The sequence below is a fragment of the Saimiri boliviensis genome, chromosome 14 (genome assembly GCF_048565385.1).
Source record: "Saimiri boliviensis isolate mSaiBol1 chromosome 14, mSaiBol1.pri, whole genome shotgun sequence".
Classification (NCBI taxonomy): domain Eukaryota; kingdom Metazoa; phylum Chordata; class Mammalia; order Primates; family Cebidae; genus Saimiri; species Saimiri boliviensis.
Genome location: NC_133462.1, coordinates 60,022,079 through 60,043,477, shown reverse-complemented (window position 1 = coordinate 60,043,477; position 21,399 = coordinate 60,022,079). Strand labels below are relative to the sequence as shown.

The 21,399-nt window shown below is 42.4% G+C and overlaps 1 protein-coding gene across 2 annotated transcripts in view; it reads right to left on the bottom strand.

Moving 5' to 3' along the window:
• The window catches only part of CR1 (complement C3b/C4b receptor 1 (Knops blood group)), a 158,346-nt gene that overhangs the window by 58,249 nt on the left and 78,698 nt on the right, over nt 1-21,399 (bottom strand). The window contains exons 1-2 of one of the 2 annotated variants that reach the window (XM_074385113.1): nt 11,888-11,993; nt 551-730 (exon numbers count right to left, since the gene is read on the bottom strand). In XM_074385113.1, coding sequence (XP_074241214.1) covers nt 551-730; nt 11,888-11,993 — 286 coding nt within the window. Of the gene's footprint in view, nt 1-550; nt 731-11,887; nt 11,994-21,399 lie in introns of those variants that run through there. The other variant, XM_074385115.1, reaches the window with a different exon arrangement.

Here is a 21,399-nt window from a genome sequence, read left to right as displayed (position 1 = left end):
TGCCTATAGCTTACTGAAGAATACATGCAGTTCTGATGGTTCAATAGATTTTGCCACATTGAGGAAACTCACCAGACTGCTTCAGGATCAGCTCTCTTTCAAAAAACTTCCTGTTCATATCTATTTCATCTCCATATTATGCCTCCCAGAAAAATAAACTGTTATTATCTGTAATTAACTTCAATTGGCATAATCCAAAGATCTCAAAGCCCAAGATTGTCTCATCTTCTGGTTATTTAATCCACTTCTCTTTCTTGTCCCAAGTCATTCATTACTTAATTTTAGTCATGAAAATGGGAGACCCCCAGTGGATGGGATTTTCCCTCAGTCATGTCCTGCGATGACTGTTTCTCATGAAATAAACCTGTAATGAAGGCACCAGGAACTCAAAGCCATTTAACAAGGTATGATCTGCAAGAATAATTTTCATATGTATTGCACCTTGGTAAACTAGTTGTCATATGTAACTCAGTTACAAAATTTGAACAAACTGAATCAGATCTTACAGATGTGTGACTAACAGAGGGGTTCCCACTCCAGAGTTACTTACGTCTGCACTTGTCGTTAGCACTTGTCCAGCCTGACTTTTTTTGGCAGATGATAGAAAACGGTCTTCCATAATAACCAGGGAGGCATTTGTAGTTTAAATATGTCCCAATGGGAAACGGAGTCTCAACAGTTAGGTTGATAGGCTTGGCAAATGGAAACTTGTCAGGGTCATTGCATTGACCTGGAGATCAAGACCACAGCAGCATCGAAGTCAATGGAGAAAATACCATTTTTTTTTTTTTTCAACGAAGTCTGGCTCTGTCACCCAGGCTGAAGTGCAGTGACACGATGTCGGCTCACTGCAACCTCTGCCTCACAGGTTCAAGCAGTTCTCCCCTCCTCAGCCTCCTGTGTAGATAAGATTACAGGCACCTGCCACCATGTCCAGCTAATTTTCATATTTTTAGTAGAGATTGGGTTTCCCATGTTGGCCAGTATGGTCTCAAACTCCTGACCTCAGGTGATCTGCCCAGCTCAGCCTCCCAAAGTGCTGAGATTACAGGTATAAACCACTGTGCCATGTCAAAGTTCTCATTCTGCTTCCTCTTTCTCTCCAATATACTTCATAGATGTGATCATAAAAGAAGAATAATACTTCAATAGTAGCCAAGGGAACCGGGTGTGGTGGCTCATGCCTGTAATTCCAGCACTTTGGGAAGCTGAGGTGGGTGAATCACCTGAGGTCAGGAATTTGAGATCAGTCTGGCCAAAATGGTGAAACCCCATTCCTACTAAAAATACAAAAAGTTAGTAGAGCATGGTGGCATGTGCCTGTGGTCGCAGCTACTCAGGAGGCTGAGGCAGGAGAATTGCCTGAACCCAGGAAGCAGAGGTTGTGGTGAGCCAAGATCATGCCATTGCACTCCAGCCTCGGTAACAAGAGTGAAACTCTGTCTCAAAAAAAAAAAAAAAAAAAAAAAAAAAAAGAAAGAAAAGAAAAAGCAGGAATGTCTGGAGCAAGGGGCCTTAGGAAAGGAAAGGAAGAAGAAGCTGTGTTCAACCTGGCAGAAGGGTTGCTGGACTGATGGGGACCAGGCTTTTCCGCCCCCAAGGAGCCCATGGTCAGGATGACAGTAGGAGCCAGAGACATTGAGTTCCTTGTCAATTCTGGAGCTGAGCATTTGGTGGTAACTCAGCCAAGAGCCCCTTTGTCCAGCAAGACAATAGATATAATTGGAGCAACTAGAGTTTCAGAGAAACAGGCCTTCTGCTTACCACAAACCTACTCTGTAGGGGGCCATGAAATTATGCATCAGTTCTTGAACATGCCAGACTGCCCACTGCCTCTGTTGGGAAGGGACCTGTTAAGCAAACTAAGAGCCACCATCACTTTTACAAACCAGGGTTCCTTACAGTTAAAATTGCCTCAAACAGTGATCGTAATGGCTCTCGTAGTCCCACGGGAAGAATGGAGGCTTTTCTTAACTGAACCTGGCCAGGGGATAGAACCTGCCGTGGCCAAGCAATGGCCACAGGTCTGGGCAGAAGACAACCCTCTGGGACTAGCTGTGAACCAGACTCCGGTGGTTATCAAAGTGAAGCCAGAGGCACAGCCAGTTAGACAAGACAGACGGCACCCAGTTCCAAGGGAGGCCCTCGAGGGAATCCAAGTCCATCTCAGATGCTTGAAAGCATTTGGAATCATAGTTTCTTGCCAGTCTCCTTGGAATACACCTCTCCTGCCCATCCCCAAACCAGGTACCAAGGACTATTGGCTGGTGCAAGATTTGCGTCTGGTCAACAAGGTGACAGTGACTTTACACCCCGTGGTTCCTAACCTCTATAGGTTGCTAGGACTGCTACCAGCTGAGGCTAGCTGGTTCACTTGCTTGAACTTAAAAGATGCTTTCTTCAGTATCTGGCTAGCCCCTGAGAGCCAGAAACTGTTTGCCTTCTAGTGGGAAGATCCAGAGTCAGGTGTAACCATGCAGTACACTTGGACTTGACTTCCCCAGGGGTTTAAGAACTCCCCAACCATTTTCGGGGAAGCACCAGGACCTTCAAAGGTTTTCTGCCAAGGACATAGGCTGTGTTCTGCTTCAGTACGTGGATGAACTTTTGCTGGGACACCCAGCAGCAGTCGGGTGTATCCGGGGAACTGACTCATTGTTCAGAAACCTGGAGAGTTGTGGATACATGGTCTCCAAGAAAAGGGCCCAGATCTGCCAACAACAGGTATGTTTTCTGGGATTTACTATCCAGCAAGGACAGCACAGCCTGGGACCAGAGAGAAAACAAGTCATCAGCAGCTTGCTGATACTGAAGACCCGGACACAGGTTTGAGAATTCTTGGGGGCCGTGGGATTTTGCAAACTGTCCTAACTTTGCAGTTCTAGCCAAACCTCTGTATGAGGCCACAGAGCCATTCAGGTGGAACCCAGAGCAACAACAGGCCTTCTCCCTCTGATGTCCGCCTCGGCCCTTGTGCTCCCAGACTTAACAAAGCCTTTCACTCTGTATGTGTCTGCATGAGAAAAGATGGCAGTGGGGATCCTCACCCAGGCCATAGGCCCATGGCCTCTACCAGTGGCGTACCTTGTCCAAACAACTGGACGAGGTTTCTAAAGGGTGGCCCCTGCCTACGGGTGGTAGTGGCTACCGCTCTGCTGGCACAGGATGCAGACAAGCTAACGTTAGGACAAAATTTAAATAAAAGTCCCCCATGCTGTGGTCACCTTGATGAACACAAAGGGCCACCATTGGCTTACAAATGGCAGGCTAACCACGTACCAGGGCTTGTTGTGCAAAAACCCACGCATAACCATAGAAGTTTGTAATACCCTAAACCCGGCCACCCTACTCCCTGTGTCGGAGGACTGGGTGACACATGATTGTATAGAGGTGCTGGACTCCATCTACTCTAGTCAGCCAGACCTGCGGGACCAACTGTGGACACAGGCAGACTGGGGACTGTATATGGATGGGAGCAGCTCTGTCAGCCCCCGAGGAGAACGATGCACTGGATATATGCTGGTAACTCTAGACACAACTATAGAGGCCAAGCCACTACCTCAGGGTACCTCTGCACAATGAACAGAGTTAATGGCCCTAATGTGTGCCCTAGAACTGAGTGAAGGAAAATTTGTTAACATCTTTACTGAGTCTTGGTATGCATTCCTCACTCTCTAAGTGTATGGAGCGTTGTACAAGGAAAAGGGTGTGTTTAACTCTGGGGGTAAAGAAATAAAATATCAACAGGAAATTTTGCAGCTATTGGAAGTAGCATGGAAGCCCCAGAAGGTGGTGGTCGTACACTGCCGGGGACACTAGCGAAATTCCACTGCAGTAGCACAGGGAAATGCTCGTACAGATGCAGAGGCCCGAAAAGCAGCATCCATTCCCTACTGGGCTCAGTCACAGCTCCCCTACTGCCCCAGGCTCCTGTCCTGGTGCCAGTCTACTCTCAGGAAGAAAAAAGCTTCTTCCAAAAGGAAGGTGGAAAAGAAATGGAGGGAAGATGGATATGCCTATCAGATGGACGGGCTGCAGTACCACATCTGCTGGGACCTGCAGTGGTATTGGCTGTCCACGAAACCTCCCAACTTGGTCAAGAGTCCCTTGAAAAACTGTTAGGCTGAGATTTTTACATCTCTCATTTGTCTGCACTAGCCAAAACAGTAATCCAGTGGTGTGTGACGGGCAGGCAGCATAATGCCAGACAAGGACCAATGGTCCCAACAGGAATTCAGGCTTGTGGAAGTGTTCCCTTTAAAGACTCGCAGGTAGACTTCACCAAGATGCCCAAGCATGGAGGTAATTGGTATCTGCTGGTTCTGGTATGTACCTACTCTGGATAGGTAGAAGCCTACCTGACACAAACTAAAAAAGCCCATGAAGTAACTCGTGTGCTTTTAAGAGACATCATTCCTAGATTTGGACTGCCCCTGCGAGTCAGCTCAGATAACGGGCCCACCTTTGTAGCTAACCTGGTACAGAACACAGCAAAAATACTGGCAATCAGCTGGAAGTTACATGCTGCCTACCAGTCTCAGAGTTCAAGCAAAGGGGAGCAAATGAATCGGACTATTAAAAATAGCTTAGGGAAAGTGTGTCAGGAAACAGGATTAAATGTCCAGGTCCTCCCTATGCTTTTGTTTAAGACTAGCTGCACTCCTAAGAAAACTGGGTATTCCCCTTATGAAATCCTCTACCATAGGCCTCTCCCCATCCTTCAAGGATTCCCAGGAACCCCCCAGGAACTCGGAGAGACTGAACTCCATTGGCAATTATGGGCCTTGGGGAAAGTAGCAGAAAAAGTGTCATTATGGGTTAATGAAAATGTCCTGTCAGCTTATTCTCCCCAGTTCACCCTTTCTCACCAGGTGACTGAGTTTGGATCGAGGACTGGAACGTGGCTCCCCTATGGCCAAGGTGGAAGGACCCCAGACTGTCAACCACTCCAACCTCCGGAAAGGTTGAGGGAATTCCTGCATGGATCCATCACAGCTGTGTGAAACCTGCAGCACCTGAAACCTGGGAAGTAAAGCCAGATCTCCATGACACGTGCAAAATCACCTTAAGGAGAGCTGAGACAACAAGTTCTGCTCCAGTCACACCCCGGGAGCTGACTGGTCTGTGCATGGCCGGAGCATGAGGATTTCCAGCATGGGACAGGTACTTCCTTCTTTTGAACTGTGGACTTGTGTCCTTACTACCTTAATTAATGTAAATCTCCAATCCAAAGATTGCTCCCAGTGTATACAGAAGGTCGCTAAGGTGGGACAAAAGATTACAAAGGTCCTCTTGTTTATGTTTATTATGAATGCACTGAAATTCTAAAAGGAACTTGTTTATATAATGCTACCCAATACAGGGTGTGCAGCCCGGGGAATGGGCAACTTGATGTTTGTTATAACCCATCTGAGCCTTCGGTGTCCACATATTCGAAATAAGGTTAAGGACCAGCCCCTTTCTAAATGATACAAGTAAAGTAATTACTAAGACTGAGGAAAAGGGAATTCCTAAGCAGATTACCTTAAAATTTAATGCCTGTGCAGCCATTAATAGCAACAAGCTGGGGTTAGGATGTGGCTCTCTTAGTTGGGAAAGAAGCTATACAGCAGAACATAAGTATATCTATTGTGAGCTAGGATTATGCAGACATTGTGATTACTGGTCATGTGTTATTTGGGCCACTTGGAAAAAAGAAAAAAACAACCCAGTCCACCTCCAAAAAGGAAAAAGTAACTCCTCCTGCACCTCTGGCCATTAAAATCCTTTAGAACTAATAATCACCAACCCCCTAGACCCTTGTTGGAGAAAAGGGGAATATGTGTCCATGGGAATTGACGGGAAAGGGCTGGATCCTCAAGTTATCATTTTAATCTAGGGAGAAATCCAGAGGCAATCTCCCCAACTGATGTTTCAGACTTTTTATGATGTACTTCCAGAACTTTCTAAGAGAGAAAAGAACTTGTTTTTCCAATTGGCTGAAAATGTGGCCAAAACTTTAAAAGGACACTCTTGTTATGTATGTGGACAGACCACTACGGGAGACCAGTGGCTGTGGGAGGCACACGAGCTTGTGCCGGCAGACCCAGCTGCTGATGTAACTTCTGGACAAAAAACTAAAAGTAACAACTTCTGGGTCTTAAAGACTTCCATTATTGGGCAATACCGCCTAGCCAGAACAGGAAAAGGCATGACAGTCCTGGTGGGAAAACTAGACTGTTTAGGACAAAAACTATACAGTGGATCCAGTGGAACAACTACTTGGTGGAGTTTAAACTGAACTGAAGTTAACCCCTTTCAAAAGTTTCCCAGTAGCCGGGCGCAGTGGCTCATGCCTGTAATCCCAGCACTTCGGGAGGCTGAGGTGGGTGGATCACGAGGTCAAGAGATCGAGACCATCCTGGTCAACATGGTGAAACCCCGTCCCTACTAAAAATACAAAAAATCAGCTGGGCATGGTGGTGCGTGCCTGTAATCCCAGCTACTCAGGAGGCTGAGGCAGGAGAATTGCCTGAACCCAGGAGGAGGAGGTTGTGGTGAGCCGAGATCACACCATTGCACTCCAGCCTGGGTAACAAGAGGGAAACTCCATTTCAAAAAAAAAAAAGTTGCCCAGTTTGCAGGCTGATTGGACTCACCTAGAACTTCATAGGGACTGGGTAGCACCTCCTGGCTTATACTGGATATGTAGGCATAGAGCTACACCAAACTGCCAGAACAGTGGACAGGTAGTTGTATTATTGGTACTATTGAGCCCTCCTTCTTTTTACTACCCATCAAGACTGGAGAGATTTTGGGGTTTCCTGTCTACACCTCACAAGATAAATGAAGCCTGGTTATAGGCAATTGGAAAGATGATGAATAGCCCCCTGAAAGAATAATCCAGTACTATGGGCCTGCTGCCTGGGCAGAAGATAGTTCGTGGGGTTATCGTACTCCAATTTACATGCTTAACCGAATCATTTGATTACAAGCTGTTATGGAAAAGCTAACCAACAAAAGTAGCCAGGCTCTAACCATCCTGGCCTGGCAGGAAACCCAGATGAGAAACGCCATCTACCACAATAGACTGGCTTTAGATTATCTGCTGCCAGGTGAAGGAGGGGTGTGTGGAAAGTTCAGCCTAACCAACTGCTGCCTACAGATAGATGACCAGGGTCAGGTAGTTAAAAGCATTGTAAGGGACATGATAAAACTAGCACATGTACTCCTGTACATTTGGCATGGGTTTGGCCCTGGGTCTATGTTTGGGCAGGGGTTTCTGGCTATAGAAGGATTCAAAACCATTGCTATAGGCATACTGCTGGTAATAGGAGCATGCTTATTGCTCCCTTGTTTATTGCTCTTGTTTCTTCAGTTGGTAAAAGGCTTTACTACCACTTTGGTCCAGGGGAAAACCTCAGCACAAGTTTATTAGGTGAATCACTACCGACCAGTCTCACAAGAAGACTCTGACAGTGAGAATGAAGGTGAGCACTCCCACTAAAAAAGTAAAATAGTGAGAGTTTCAAAGTGGGGAAATGAGATGAAATGTAGCGGGGGAGCCATTTATTTACTGCCTGCTGTTTGCTGGTAAAAGAAGTAAAATAGCAAAAAACTGAAGTCAGTAGTCAGGCGAGATGCTGACCTCACTGGCCTGGCCATGGCAGGGCCCAAGGGCTGAGAGAATAACTCCGTTCTCTGTAACTGGTACCTGTGTTTTCTATCAGCCTTAAAAATGTTGCAAAAGAATATTTTTCCTGTGGCCCAAGGACCTTCCCTGAGTCTTGTACCCCATGTTTGCATAAACCAGACCTCCCATCAGGAACGGCTCTGACACTAAGTAATTTACTGCCTTTGTTTAACTTTTGTAGCTCTTCCCCTTTCCCCCTTCCCCCAGGCACTAAATGTAAATTAGCAAATCAATGAAAGCCATAGACTGTAAGGTCAGATGTCCAGCCAATGGGTAATGACACAGGTTTACCTCTGCTCCCCCTTGGGTTGCATGTCTTTAAAAAGAGAAAGAAACTGTTTTTTGGGGAGCTTGGCTTTTTTGGACACAAGTCAATGGATGCTCCATAACTAGCTGAATAAAGTCTCTTCCTTCCTCTCTACAGTGTCCGAGGGGTTCTGTCTAAGGCTCGTCCTGCAACACTATGGCAATTCATCTTCTTGAAATTATCTGTGGGCTTGTAAAATAAGATGATGGAGACATCAAGTAAAAGCCTAAAGGGCCAAAAGAATGCAGAAGCCTCTTCTATTGGGGAAGGAACAAAGAAGATAGATCTATTTTGGTCTCTGAGGAGCACGTTTTTTCATATTCCCTAGATCTTGGTCCTACCTCAGATTGAGAGAGACTGGTCAAGAAAATTCTAATCATGTGAAATATTTCATTTCATGTCATATTCTAAATTCTAAAATTCTCTATACATTGTCCAACATTTTATTTATATATCATGTCTTGCAGTGCATCTATAGGCAATACGTTGAAAACATGGAAACATATGTCAGATGTTTTCCTTAAAAACCTATTGCCTATACCCAGGAGGCTGAGGTTGCAATGAGCCAAGATGGTGCCACTGCACTCCAGCCTGGGTGACAGAGTGAGACTTCATTTCAAAAAAAAAAAAAAATTATTCTCTTGCTCAGAACACTGGATTTTCTTCCTATGGAGATTTGCAAATTAAACATGCCTACCTCCAAAAAACAGTATCTTGACTTATTTTTTCTAGCTATTTTATAATTAATATTAAGCCATACTTTTTAAATAATATTAAGCTATACTTTAACAGTAGATGGCATTATATCATAAGATAGGTACAGTCAGAAAATTCTCCAAAGTTCCAGGTGAGTTTCAGTAAAGTGAATTGATTATCTATACTGGATCCACTGAACTGCTCAATTTCTGTACATTCACACCTGCTTGCAAAAAATTAACTCTAATGTACATGCATACCCACAGCCCTGCCCAGATTGGCATTACCAGAAATTCATGGTATCTGACTACAACTGAAACTGCAATAAAACCTGACCATCTTGCTCCTTCTCCCACTATCCAATCTATTTAAAACCTTTTTTACTTCCATAAAACATAGACTCTGACATGTACATATTTCAATTTCATGTCTCACTTCTCACTCATTTCTAGGTCTACAAAAATCACTTTAACTACTTTCCGAGTCATTAAATGGCCTCCTCCTTGTTAAATGCCTCCTAAAAGTCTCTTCTTCAATAGTTTTAGTTGCCCTCTTGATAACATGAGAACCATTGATCACTCTGTCCTCACTCTCTTCTGCTGAAAAGTTCTCTCTCCTTGGCTTTTAGGAGAGCACATCACTCTGGTTTGCAGCTTGTCCTCTGGCTCATATCAAGTTAATATCCCTGGTGAGTCTATTTGAGGACTTCCTGTGATTCCATTCTGTGGGTCCCCCTGGGTGAATGTATACACTCCTGTGACTTCATTACCACTGCCTCCCAGCTGGGTATCTCTCCATCCCAGATCTCTAGCTGGGTTGCCAAAATTACATATTCAATTGCCTCCCCACACAGCTCTACTTGGGTGTCACACTATCTCAAACAACACAGTGAGGCCCAAGTGCCACTTCTAATTCTTTACACACACACACCCAACAAACAAGTTATGTTTTCACAACTGAAATGCTCGTTCAGTCTGCGTAGTTCTATCCTTTACTTGTCATTCAAGCCACTGTCATTTTTTATCTGGATTACCATGACATAACTGAATAGGTCTCCATACCTATCTTGTCACCTTTCATTCAATTCATTTTTTCACATTGATACCAGAGCAATATTTATGTGACAGAGTAATCAAGGCTTTTCCAAGATAGATACCTTTCAATAGCTCTCCAATGACCTCAGGATAATGTCTAAGGCTTCCTAACATAGCTTAGAGACTTTTCCAGCCCATCACAATCAGAACCCAAGAATACATTCCAGTCAGGTGACAGACCTAGGAGGCAGGCCAATCAACCAGGCTCCCAGAGCCACACTGCTGAACCACTACCAAACTGCTTCCCATAATTGCCACTCACGTGGAGCTCCCACATGCTGACACCGATAAACTCTGTCTGCAATTATGTCCTCAAGAAATCATCTGCTACTGTGCCTGGGGAAATTTAAACAACCCTAGTTTGGGTTCATGTTGTGTTAAGTCAAACAAAAGGTTCAAGCTGCCCTAAAAGGACAGGTACTAATGCCTAAGTCTGAATTTATGATGATGGTGACTGTTTATTCCAGAAGAGCCTGTTGCTTTTCAGAATCACTCACCCTGTGATTTAGTCCTCTCCCTTCTTTCTTGCCTCCTTTGCCCTACTCTGCCACACTGAGTAGCTTGGCAGGCCACTGGTGTCGTTTGCTCACATTGCTTCCTCTGCTCTGAATACTCTTCCTTCGTGGCCAGTAGCTACTACTCCTGCTCAACTCTTGTCTTCCTTAATCCACCCAACAGCTCCTCTGGAAAGAATTTTCTGCCTCCCCGCAGTGATCAGTCACCTTCCCCTGGAATCTCCCCTGCGTGGACCTCCCAGGTAACTCTCACCTGCTTTTGTGTTTAATAGTTAACATGGCCAACTCCTTTCATCCACGTGACCACAACGCCCAGCACAATATGTCTCTCATAGTAGCTATTTGAAAAATTTGGTGCTCAAAGTCCACTGCTGTCCAACACAAAACAGTGTGAAGAATATATTGTAACAAATTTCATATTGAAAATAATCATTCTACCACACAATGGAGGAAGATTTAGCCTAGTATGCATTTTTAAAAGTATTGATTCCATTCAATGAAATACAAAACAAATTTAGCAGGATGGGCCTTCAGCTTTAGTTTATGAGTTGCAGGGGAAAACCAGATTAACATAATTTGCCTTCCTTTGTTAGGATACTAATTTCTCACTAGGTTTGGTTACCAGCGTTTTTTGGGTTGCTTCACATCTCTCAAACATTACTCAAACTAATGAAAAGAAGGAAAATGGTGTCAAAAAGCCATGAGGTAATGGAATCAGATAGTGTCTATATTGGCTGGGAACAGGAAGATGACTCGATGATCCACCCACCCCCCAAAAAAAGCAGCCCCTTAAAAATCAAAACCAATACGATCTCAGGAAACACAGAGACTGTTCACAGAAGGCGCAAATCGCATGGCACGCCCTTACCACCCTCTCTAACCCCAGGCACTGAGAACCTGCTCTCACCCAACATGCCCCCACTAGATCCAGAGTCCACGGTCACTCCATTCAAAGCAAACAGCTGTCTTGCCCACCGTGACCTCTACAGGGCAGGCCACTTGCACACAACACGCTCTCAACACCAGGCCAAGCCCTGGTCGCCCAGCACAGCCCATGCCAGCCCAGCCCCTGGGGCACAGCGGACGGACCCACTGCAGCACTTTTCGCCGATACCGCCGAAGCGCTAAGGAGCATCCCGCTCAGCAAGGCACCAACCGCCCCGCCCAGTGAACACAGGTTAAACTCTCACCACCTGCACAGCACGGGCCCTAGCAACACTCCTACGCATCCGTGCACGCCAAAGCAAGCCCTTACTAGGGGCGACCAGTCCGCGCTCTGCTTGCGGACTATGCTCAATCCCGAAAACCCGGTGCACGCTTTTGTTGGGGGTGCAGCCAGACCCTGCGCACCTGTGCGCACAGGCCGGCAGCGCACATCACCCCAGCAAACAAAGCTTCACCTCGGGCTCTAAGTGGTCCCCGCATCCCCCGCCACACACCCCAGGGATCTGCGCACTGCAACCCTGGCCTCGAGAACCCTGGCCTCTCCCTCTACCCCAAGCAGGCAGGACCTACGGTCAGCCCCGTCCCGCGCCTCCTGCCCGACTGACTGAGCAGAGTTCCAGCCTGTCGGCTGACGCGCGAACCCGCCCCGGGATCCTACCGGAGCAGGAGGACAGCAGCAACACTAGGGCCGCCAGAGGCAACCCAGGAAAGCGCCGGAAAGGAGAGGGACGCTCGCGGCGGCCGGGAGGCGCCATGCACGGCATGGGAAACGCCGTAATGTATCCGGAGGTGATCAGAGAAACCTGGAGCCTGCCGAGCAGGGAAGTCCCTTCTGAGTCTGGTTATTGGACACAACATTCCCCAAACCGTAAAAGTGTCCAGGGCCGCTTGACAGGTGGGCGTGGCCTGGGCAATCCCGGGACGGAATTGAGTCCCGGCATAGGGGCGGTGGGGCCAATCGGCGGACGACTGGGCGGGGCCTCGGTGAGCAGGGGCAGCCCGTTGGCTTTCGAGGAGATAGGGCGTGTCCAGAGCCCAGGGTGGGCATCACTGTGGGCCAGCAGCCCTCAGGGTTGGTTTCATCCTGGGGCACTGCAGGCTGTCCGGACTGCCTGGGCCCTTACAAGGTATTTGCCATTAGACATAATTAGGAACAATATTTGAGTTTTTCTTGCTTGAATGCCTGCTACTGAATCGTCTCTTGCCCTCTTGTTTTCAGTCTCAAAGGTTTGGCTCCTGCACTCCCAGCCCCTAAGGTAATTTGCTCTTTGCTCTCCTCCCTGGAGAGGTCCCCCGTTGGAATCTAAATTACTAAGTGACATCAGGCCCTTGGCATATTGGGACTCTGTGGGGCCCTTGTCCTTGAGCGACTAAATGTTTTATTGAAGACGAAATATACATGCATGAACAATGTAAGGACAAGGGTGTCCTAAGTGCCAAATTCCTGGAAGCAATAAATGCAGGAGGATTGGGATGGGTGGAAATTGTTAGGTCAAGTGGATAAGGGGGAGAACTTTCTATTTTTGTGAAACAGTCTCAGGAACAATGCTGGAAAATTAAGAATGAGCAGGATTGATCTGTAGAGTTGTGAGTAAACCAGTGTGACTGGGAAAAGGGGAAAAAAGAGATGTGACTGGCATTAAAAGATTAAACAAAAAGAGTTGACATTTCTTCCTCTCAGACTGGCAGAGAATTAAAACGTCAGCCAATGTGAGTGAATGTGTTGCAGGGGGACCAGCACTCTGGTTTTAACATAACTTTTCAGTAAGTTAAAAGTCTTAAAGTGGACATGACTTCTGTTAGGCTGTCAGTTCCCAGAGAAATCATCAGAGCTCTGATCAAAGATTTATAATTTTGGAAAAAATGTAAACCCTAAGTGTCTAGCAAAGTAATAAGAAATTTCTGGTAGTTACCTTTGTGTGATGGAATTCTATGCAGCAAGTATTGCAAAAGAATACCAAATATGAGAAACTATGATATAATTGTCAGTGGAAAAAGTGGAGTCCAAATTGGCATGTGCCTTCTGGCATTCCTTTTATTAATACAAACACTATATATATAAACAAACTAGGCCAGGTGGGGTGACTCACACCTGTAATCCCAGCACTTTGTGAGGCCGAGGCAGGTGGATCAGGAGATAAGGAGTTTGAGACCAGCCTGACCAACATGGTGAAACCCTGTCTCTACTGAAAACACAAAAATTAGCTGGGCATGGTGGTGGGCACCTGTGATCCCAGCTACTCAAGAGCCTGAGGCAGAAATCTTTTAAAACCAGGAGGCAGAGATTGCAGAGCCGAGATCGCGCTACTGCACTCCAACCTTGGCAACGGAGTGAGATGCTGTCTCACAAAAAAAAGAAAGAAAAAAAGAAAGAAAGAAAGAAAAAGAAACTAGTTAGAAATACAGCAAAACTAACAATGGTTGAAAAGATTATAGATATTTCACTTTCCTTGTGCTTTTCAGTTTTCTGTTTTCTGTGTTGACCCTGTGTTGCATTTAGAGTAAGATAAATAAAAATTTATTTTTAAAAATCAAACTTGTATCAAGAGCTGTTTTGTTTATAGAATTATGAGAGTAGAATTTGTGTTACCCAGAGTTAGCACATGAGAGGACGGTGAGGAACTGGATGCTCAGTGTATACCCCTAAAAATGGGTCTTATAGAACTATAGAGTTTAAATGTTTTTAACACAATTCTATCACCGAGACATATTGAAGACTTTCTGAGTTCATCAAACCATGAAATTTCATCTTCCTGTGAGACCAACAAAAATTTTATTTTTTTTTTTTGGCTGAGAATACAAGACATTAATTGTGGTGGTATGTCAAATAAACATCTTAGTATCTTGGATTATAAAATTCAGACACTCCATGACTGCAATTAAAGGAGGTATAATTTAGGAGATAGTAAATAGGAAACTCATTAGGGGAAATTATTATTTCTGTTAACGTATGGTACGAAAGAGTGACATGACAGACATGTTCTGTGGCTCAATGACAGCACTCATTTCTGAAAGCAGATAGTCTTATTTATTGTTCTCCATAGCAATAGATATTAAAAATTCTCCATTTATTTTCAGGCATGGAAGAAAAATATATTTTTTCTCATGAGAAAAATTATTATAAACTATAGAAGAAACATGTGGCTAGTGTTTGATTTCTTAGTTTTAGGTGTCAGATTAGATTCAAAGATTGGTATTTTATTGAAATTTCCTTCTAATCAGTAAAATTTCTGTCTCCGGGGTTAATGAAGGCATTCTTAACATACTCGAAGATTTTCACATTAAATTTATAAAACTTATTTTTATTTGAGTCAACTGAAGCTTCATTTGAATGGTTTTGAATCTTGTTCCCTATTGTATTGGATAAGTTCCCCAAGTTAGGGATAGAGTTTTCTTATAATATCTCCAGTGCCAAAATCTATAGTAGGTGTATAATGAATAGCTGGTAAATATTGAATGAAATAAATGGTTCTTGTGGTCAAGTGCGTTTAACATGTCTCTGTCAGTTCTCCCCCAGCATGAGTTTACTAAATGCCCTGAAAATTCTTAGAGATTTCGATTTAAATAATTTTAGACCCTAGGAAACAAATAGAAATCTGTCTGTAAAAGGGATGAGCTACTGCAGTCTGCACAGCAAACTTTCCTAAATCAGGTGTTGTAAGCTTACTTGTGAAGTATACCTGTGGTCTGTTCCTTAGCCTTGAGATCATTTTAGTCAGAGTTCAAATGGGGGGGAGGGTGTCAGCAATGAACTTCCTGAGGCCTTAACAGGGGTAAAAATGAAGTAGGAGATTAAACACTAGTGTTTTCTCCAACTGCCCCTAAAGATTTTGTCAAACTGCCTAAGAGGAGAAAAGGAGAGAATGGAGGATATGTGTGTTTGTGGACAGGTTTAGAACTATGTGATCTCCTTTAAGGACCTTATGAAGGGCAGTGTGGGTGGAGGCTGGTGTGCGGGGATATCATTAAACTGTGGCCAACTCTTTTAAAATTTGATGTTAGGTGGTTTTTTGCCCCCTAAGTTAGCATACTGTATTTAAATTATGCTTTTCAGGAGCAGGCGTAGCAGCATGAATGGGCCTCTATTTACACCTGCTAAGCACCTGCAACCAACTGACCTTTATGTTTAGCTGTGTCTGATTCTCTTTCCTGTTACCATCAAGAGCATTTCATGGCATTACACACCAACACAGGGATTGTGAAAACACTCAGGTACAGAAAGAAGTGCATTTCTCAGAAGGAATGGGTAGTATTTTGTTTCCTCTTGGCTTTTGAAGGCTTTGAAGCCATAAGCATATTACAAACTATATTCCTTAAGTAGATTTGCAAAATAAAATATTTTATTCTTTTCTCATTAAAAGGGTAGAGACAGCAAGTTTCATTTAATCATCATAAACTTTACACTACACACTTAAGTGTACCAAGAAAGCAAACAAAACAAAGAACGTCAGGACTAGGAATAGCTTCAGAGAGCAATTGGTATCCAGCCCCTGCTTTTCAGATGAAGATATAAAGTCAAAGTCTGCAGAATTGCTTAATAATACAAGTTAGGTAATATAGTATTTTTCTCATAGCATATACAATATATCGCATTATAACTGACGTAATGGAAAAAAAATCTTGTGGTTTTCTTGCAATTAAAAAGTTACAGATGAGGTTGCAGTGTGCTTAGATAGCACCACTGCACTCCATCCTGGGTGACAGAGTAAGACCCTGTCTCCAAAACAAAACAAAACAAAAGTCACAGGCATTTCATTAATCCCATTGCTCACTGACCTACTCCATTCTGGACCAAAAAAAAAAAAAAAAAAAAAAAAAAAAACCCAAAAAACAAAAAACAAGAACACAGGATTTTTTTTCTTGTGATGGGGAATTTTAATTCTAAAAAAGATTAATTCCCAAGCATTTAGTTTCTAGTCCTCCTTTAAAAGTTACTTATTCAAAATCCCAAGAAATAAGAGATTTTCTAAAGATCCAACTAAGCAAAATCTTATCAAGTATCTTTACATATATTCACTGGTTACTTGCCCTTCTTTCTTGGTGACCTAGCTGTATGTCCTTTGCCCATTCTTGTGGGGTGGAGAGAAGTTTGGTCTTTGAATTTTTCAGTACTCTCTAAATAATAAAGCATTAATTCTTTGTGATGTAAGTTGCATTTTTTTCTTGCAGTTTATCAGTGGAGTTTTCTTATTCTGGTTTAATTTTAAATTGAAATTCAGGTTCATGTCTCTTTCGCTTCTTATATTGCTGTCAAAGTAAATGTGGCAGAATTCACCTTTAAAGCAACTATTAAAAAGAATTACACAGAAGTGAGTAGCAGTCATATATAAAGCTATTAGTCAGTATCTAGAAATATTCTGATGTTTTCTAGAGGTCATTAGCATGGCCCATAATATCATAACAAATTTTTGATCTCTAAAGATGTGGACTAAAGAGCACAGTGTCCGTTCTTTTAAAACTGTCAGAAGATGGTTATTATTTCGATAAATTTTTTAAAAGTTGTGCTTTTAAAAGTTAATTTAGTACATTCTGAATCCATACAAAAGTAAGCTAGTTACATTTATAATTACAATTATTCTTTCATTTCCATTTTTAGTATATTTTTATATAGAACATAGTACAAAGTACTTTTGAAATAAAGCTTAGAAAATACCCAAAGCTTATTTTCCAAATATTTCTCTTGAGTAGTCTTAATCACTCTTCCCATAATCACTTAATGTCTTTTTAGTAAATTAATTTTTCTCCCTAGAGAAAATATGTTGCATATATTTCACTCCAAGCTGTTTAAAAGAATAGGTTTATGTTCTATAAAATAAAAGGAAACTGAGGGGGGGAAGTATGCGTGCAAACAAGCACATATTTTTTGTGAAAAAAGATAGGCAGAAAATGAATCAAAATATTAGGAGTGGTTATCTCTAGGTAGCATAATTATATGTGACTTACTTATTTTTCATAACTCTTCATTTTCCAAGCTCTCCTTAATGAGCTCATTCTATATTATAAATATTTTTAAAAAGAAAAACGACCAGCATATAAACCAGAAATTCCAGGCAACATATTATTCCTTTAAGTAATCCAAACTATTTTCTAATCCTAAATGCAGTCTTTTCCCCTGAGTAGACAGTATGTGCTTTTAGCACGAGGCAGAAGGGTGAGGGTTTCACAGTGATGCACACAGAGAGGGAGGAGCTTTGCTAGGTCCTGGGGAAGCGGCAGTATCTTCAAGTGCACATGTCTGTGTCTCTGTGAAGTCACTTCAAAGACTTTATGAAGCTCAGATCTTATTCTGTTGAAATCAATTGGCTCCTTTCCAACCAAAATTTTATTCGAGATGTTCTTCATCTTTACGGTACTTTGTCAAAAAACGTTCACTGAAATAACAGGATGTTTTCATTTAGTTAACAGTATGGTCGACAATTGAATTACCCAGACTTTATAGACTGATAATCACAATGCTAGCATTCCATATAAATTACAAGGTTATTAGAGATGTTTATTGCCCTCTGTGATGACTGCTATGTAGGGCACAAGAAAGTATGGTGTAAATGGAGACACTGAGGGATAAGAGAGAGATTGATGAGTAACTTGACTTTTCCCTTTTAAATTTTGTCCAAAGAAAAAATGTTCTCAGAGTAGTGCTACTAAATAAATAAGGAGCCTTATTCCATTCTAGAAAATGTACAGGTCACTCATAACACCACAAGTGTTTTTTGAGTCACTTGCTCTAAACCATGGTGGTAGCCGGGGCAGAAATAGGAACTGGTCATCTTGGAGGTGTCATCCTCAGAAAGCATGTCCTTCTCTTCTACTTACAGTCAAGAATGAGCTACAGTAGTGGATTTGGTACAAGTGCTTCCCCAGTCACACAGGAGCCTCTCCTTTTAAGGCCAGGAATGGTATCCTTCCACCAATGGACAGACCTCCTGATGAGGCCCTCCAGCTCCTCAGTTATTACTGCCACCAGATTCTTCATCATCATTCTCATTCCATTTCATAGGACTTCCCAGCATCACCTGCTACCAGTATTTCTCCAAACACTCTCATGTCCAAAACACAGCTATGACTTTGAGCCTGCCTCTTTACTCTGCCCCAGAAGCTGGGTGCACAGGTCTTAACGCTTGGCACAGATTCTAACTCACATCTTGTCTACTGTATTTTGACACAGGTGATTCACTTTGTTCCGGTGGAACACTGTGGTCCAAATTCCAATCTTAAAGGGAAAGTTGAAACAAAATTTTTAAGGACTTTCTACCTACTAAAATGTGATCAGTAGTCAGGGCACACAACTTGAGGTGTACTCTGATGTAAAAGAATATTTTCAAAAAGATGAGGATAAATGAAATTTTCATAAATTCATTTCTCAATTGATTAACATGCTCAATTGATTACTGAACATTTCTCATTTGATTATCTATACTCAGAGATTTGGGGAGATTTAAAAAAACATTGTCTCTATTAATCAGAAGGTAATTTAGCATGGTAAAGAAAACACACATAAGCACAATGTATGGTATATTGTAAATGGCTAAGAATTTGAAGAGTGAATGAGCAAGTAAATGAATGCAATAGCATTAACAGGCAAAAAGCAACACATCAAATGCCAATGACTATAGATTATGTACTGTTATAATGATGGGAGAAATGTTTGCCATTTGGTGAAAAAAGCAGGATTCAATATTGTACAATCAATATAATCTCAAGGTGTACGTGCAAATGTAAAATAATATGCAAAGAAGCTTAAGAATACTACTAAGTAGAGGTTATTGCAGATAACTTTTACATATTTTATATTTTTCCCTATTTCTTGTTTTTAGTAATGATGATATGTCACTCTTAAAATTGTTTATTTTTTAAATGGTGTAGTCATGAAATGTGAGTTTCAAAGAGAGGCATCATTTTGAACTAGAGTTGTTTGGGAGAGCATCTTGATTGTGTGAATTCTGAGCTGGGTAAGAGAATTTAGAAAGAAAGAAAGGTGGAAAAGTGTTACAGGTGGGTAATCTGACAGAAATAAGGCTAAATCAAATAATTTAGCATTGTGGAATGTTTTTTAAAAGTCTCGTAAAAGTCATTGTTGTTCTTACAGTCTGCAGTTCTTTTGTCTGTTTGTAAATTAGTGCCTGAGCAGCTAGCCCTGAATCAGTTCCACCTGGCTTTTCCCCCAGCACTCTGATAGTAAAGGAAAATGAATGCCTCACCCAAGAACTTTGAAGACATAACTTAAAGCATTCCTGAGAGCACAATATTTTCTGTCTTCTTTTATCTTAAGCTTCCTGCATTATTTATTTGTTGTTTGTTCCCTTGTAAATGTGTCTGTGTTAGTGTTGAAATAATACTATTTTTACTTTGAACTACTGGATTAACATTAACAAAATATATTTTCTAGGAAAGCATGCCATTTTCATCTTACGATTTTTACATCCCCTTGGTACATTAGCCATGTATCCCCCAGCGTGTGCTCTTTTGAGAAGGATCAGGCTAGACCAACACTAAAGCTTCAAAAAGTAAAATATCAATTCTGAATTTAAAAAAAGAAACAATGTATATTTCATTTGTTTTTAAACAGTAATGACAAATAAGCTGGAAGCAAAGTGACTAGGAAGACAGATAAGAAACAGGACATTGCAAATTCATGTCTATTATAGGAGAAAATAGGATGTAATCTGTAACTTTGTGTTTAGAAAACTTTGAATTGCTTCTACTTATATTTTCGTTAACCATAAAATACCTTTCCCACTTCCTTTCCTTTTCTTGTGGCCCCTTCCACTGTCATCTGTTGCAATTAGGATTTCTGATGTGCGTAGATGTAACATGCCAGGTTGAGCTTAATACACATGTATATGAGAAAGAGGTAGGACATAAAGAAAGGAAATTTAGTAATGACTTTGATGCTTTTGCTTCTGCTTTCTACAGGACGGGTCTAATTCTGTTCTAGGGCACATGATGATCTTGTTCCTGAAAATGCCCCTAACACCTATGGATAGGACATTTTAGGATTCCTGGGTGTAGTCAAAGTAAGCCAGAGCCAAATAAATTGCTCTATATGTTAAAGAAAAATGGAGTTTTGAATTTGCAAGAAGCCCAAGAGTCTAAATGCCAGTATTTACTGCATACCCTGAGAATGCAGTAAAGATTTGAACAAAGAGAAGAATATCAGAGAGGCCTGGGAAGAGGATGGAAAGCTCAGGCTAAAAGGGGAAGTAGCCAGTGAGAAATTTCTCATAGTAAGATATAGTCCAGGGGTTAGCAAAGTCTTCCACTAAAAGGCCAGATAGTAAACGTTTTTGTCTTTTGGGGTCTCTGTTGCAACTACTCAGCTCTGCTGTTACAGTATAAAAGGAAGCCAGAAACAGTAGACAAATGAATGGGTGTGGCTGTGCCCCAGTAAAACTGGAATTGGCTCACAGGTGGTAGTTTTCAGGTCCCTGCTATACTAGTTACTTTTTAGTTCAGTGATTTCTAATATTGATATATGCTACTTTTTATGGTATAATTTCCCTTTTCACCCCAAACCTTAAGCTATGTACTACACAACAGCTTGCAGTAAGCCTGCTTTGAGTAGGTAGAATGAAAGGCTAGGCATTTAATAAGCCCAACTGACGCCTGTCATCCCAGCAATTTGGGAGGCCGAGGCGGGCGGATCATGAGGTCAAGAAATTGAGACCATTCTGGCTAACATGGTGAAACCCCGTCTCTACTAAAAATACAAAAATTAGCTGAGCGTGGTGGCGCACACCTGTAGTCCCAGCTACTTAGGAGGCTAAGGCCGGAGAATTGCTTGAACCTGGAAGGTGGAGGTTGCAGTGAGCCGAGATCGTGCCGCTGCACTCCAGCCTGGTGACAGAGCAAAACACCATCTCAAAAAAAACAAAAAAACAAAAAAACAAAAAAAACCCAGCTGAATGAAGAGTGAAAGAAGGAGCAGTCATAAGAGGCCAAATGAAGTAGAGAATTCAGTGAAGGTCAGAAATCAAGGGAGTCGGAGGCTGGGGAGGTAAAGTGAAAGTCTCCAGAGGACATTGAAGTGACTGTGCACTTAAGAGAAGCTGGAAGACTTGGAGGTATACATAAGCAGCCAATTAGTGCTTGGGTTCCACAAGAAGAAGAAAAACATATTACTTCTCAAAGTTCCATAGCATAAATACACGAAATTATAGGAATGCTTTGGAA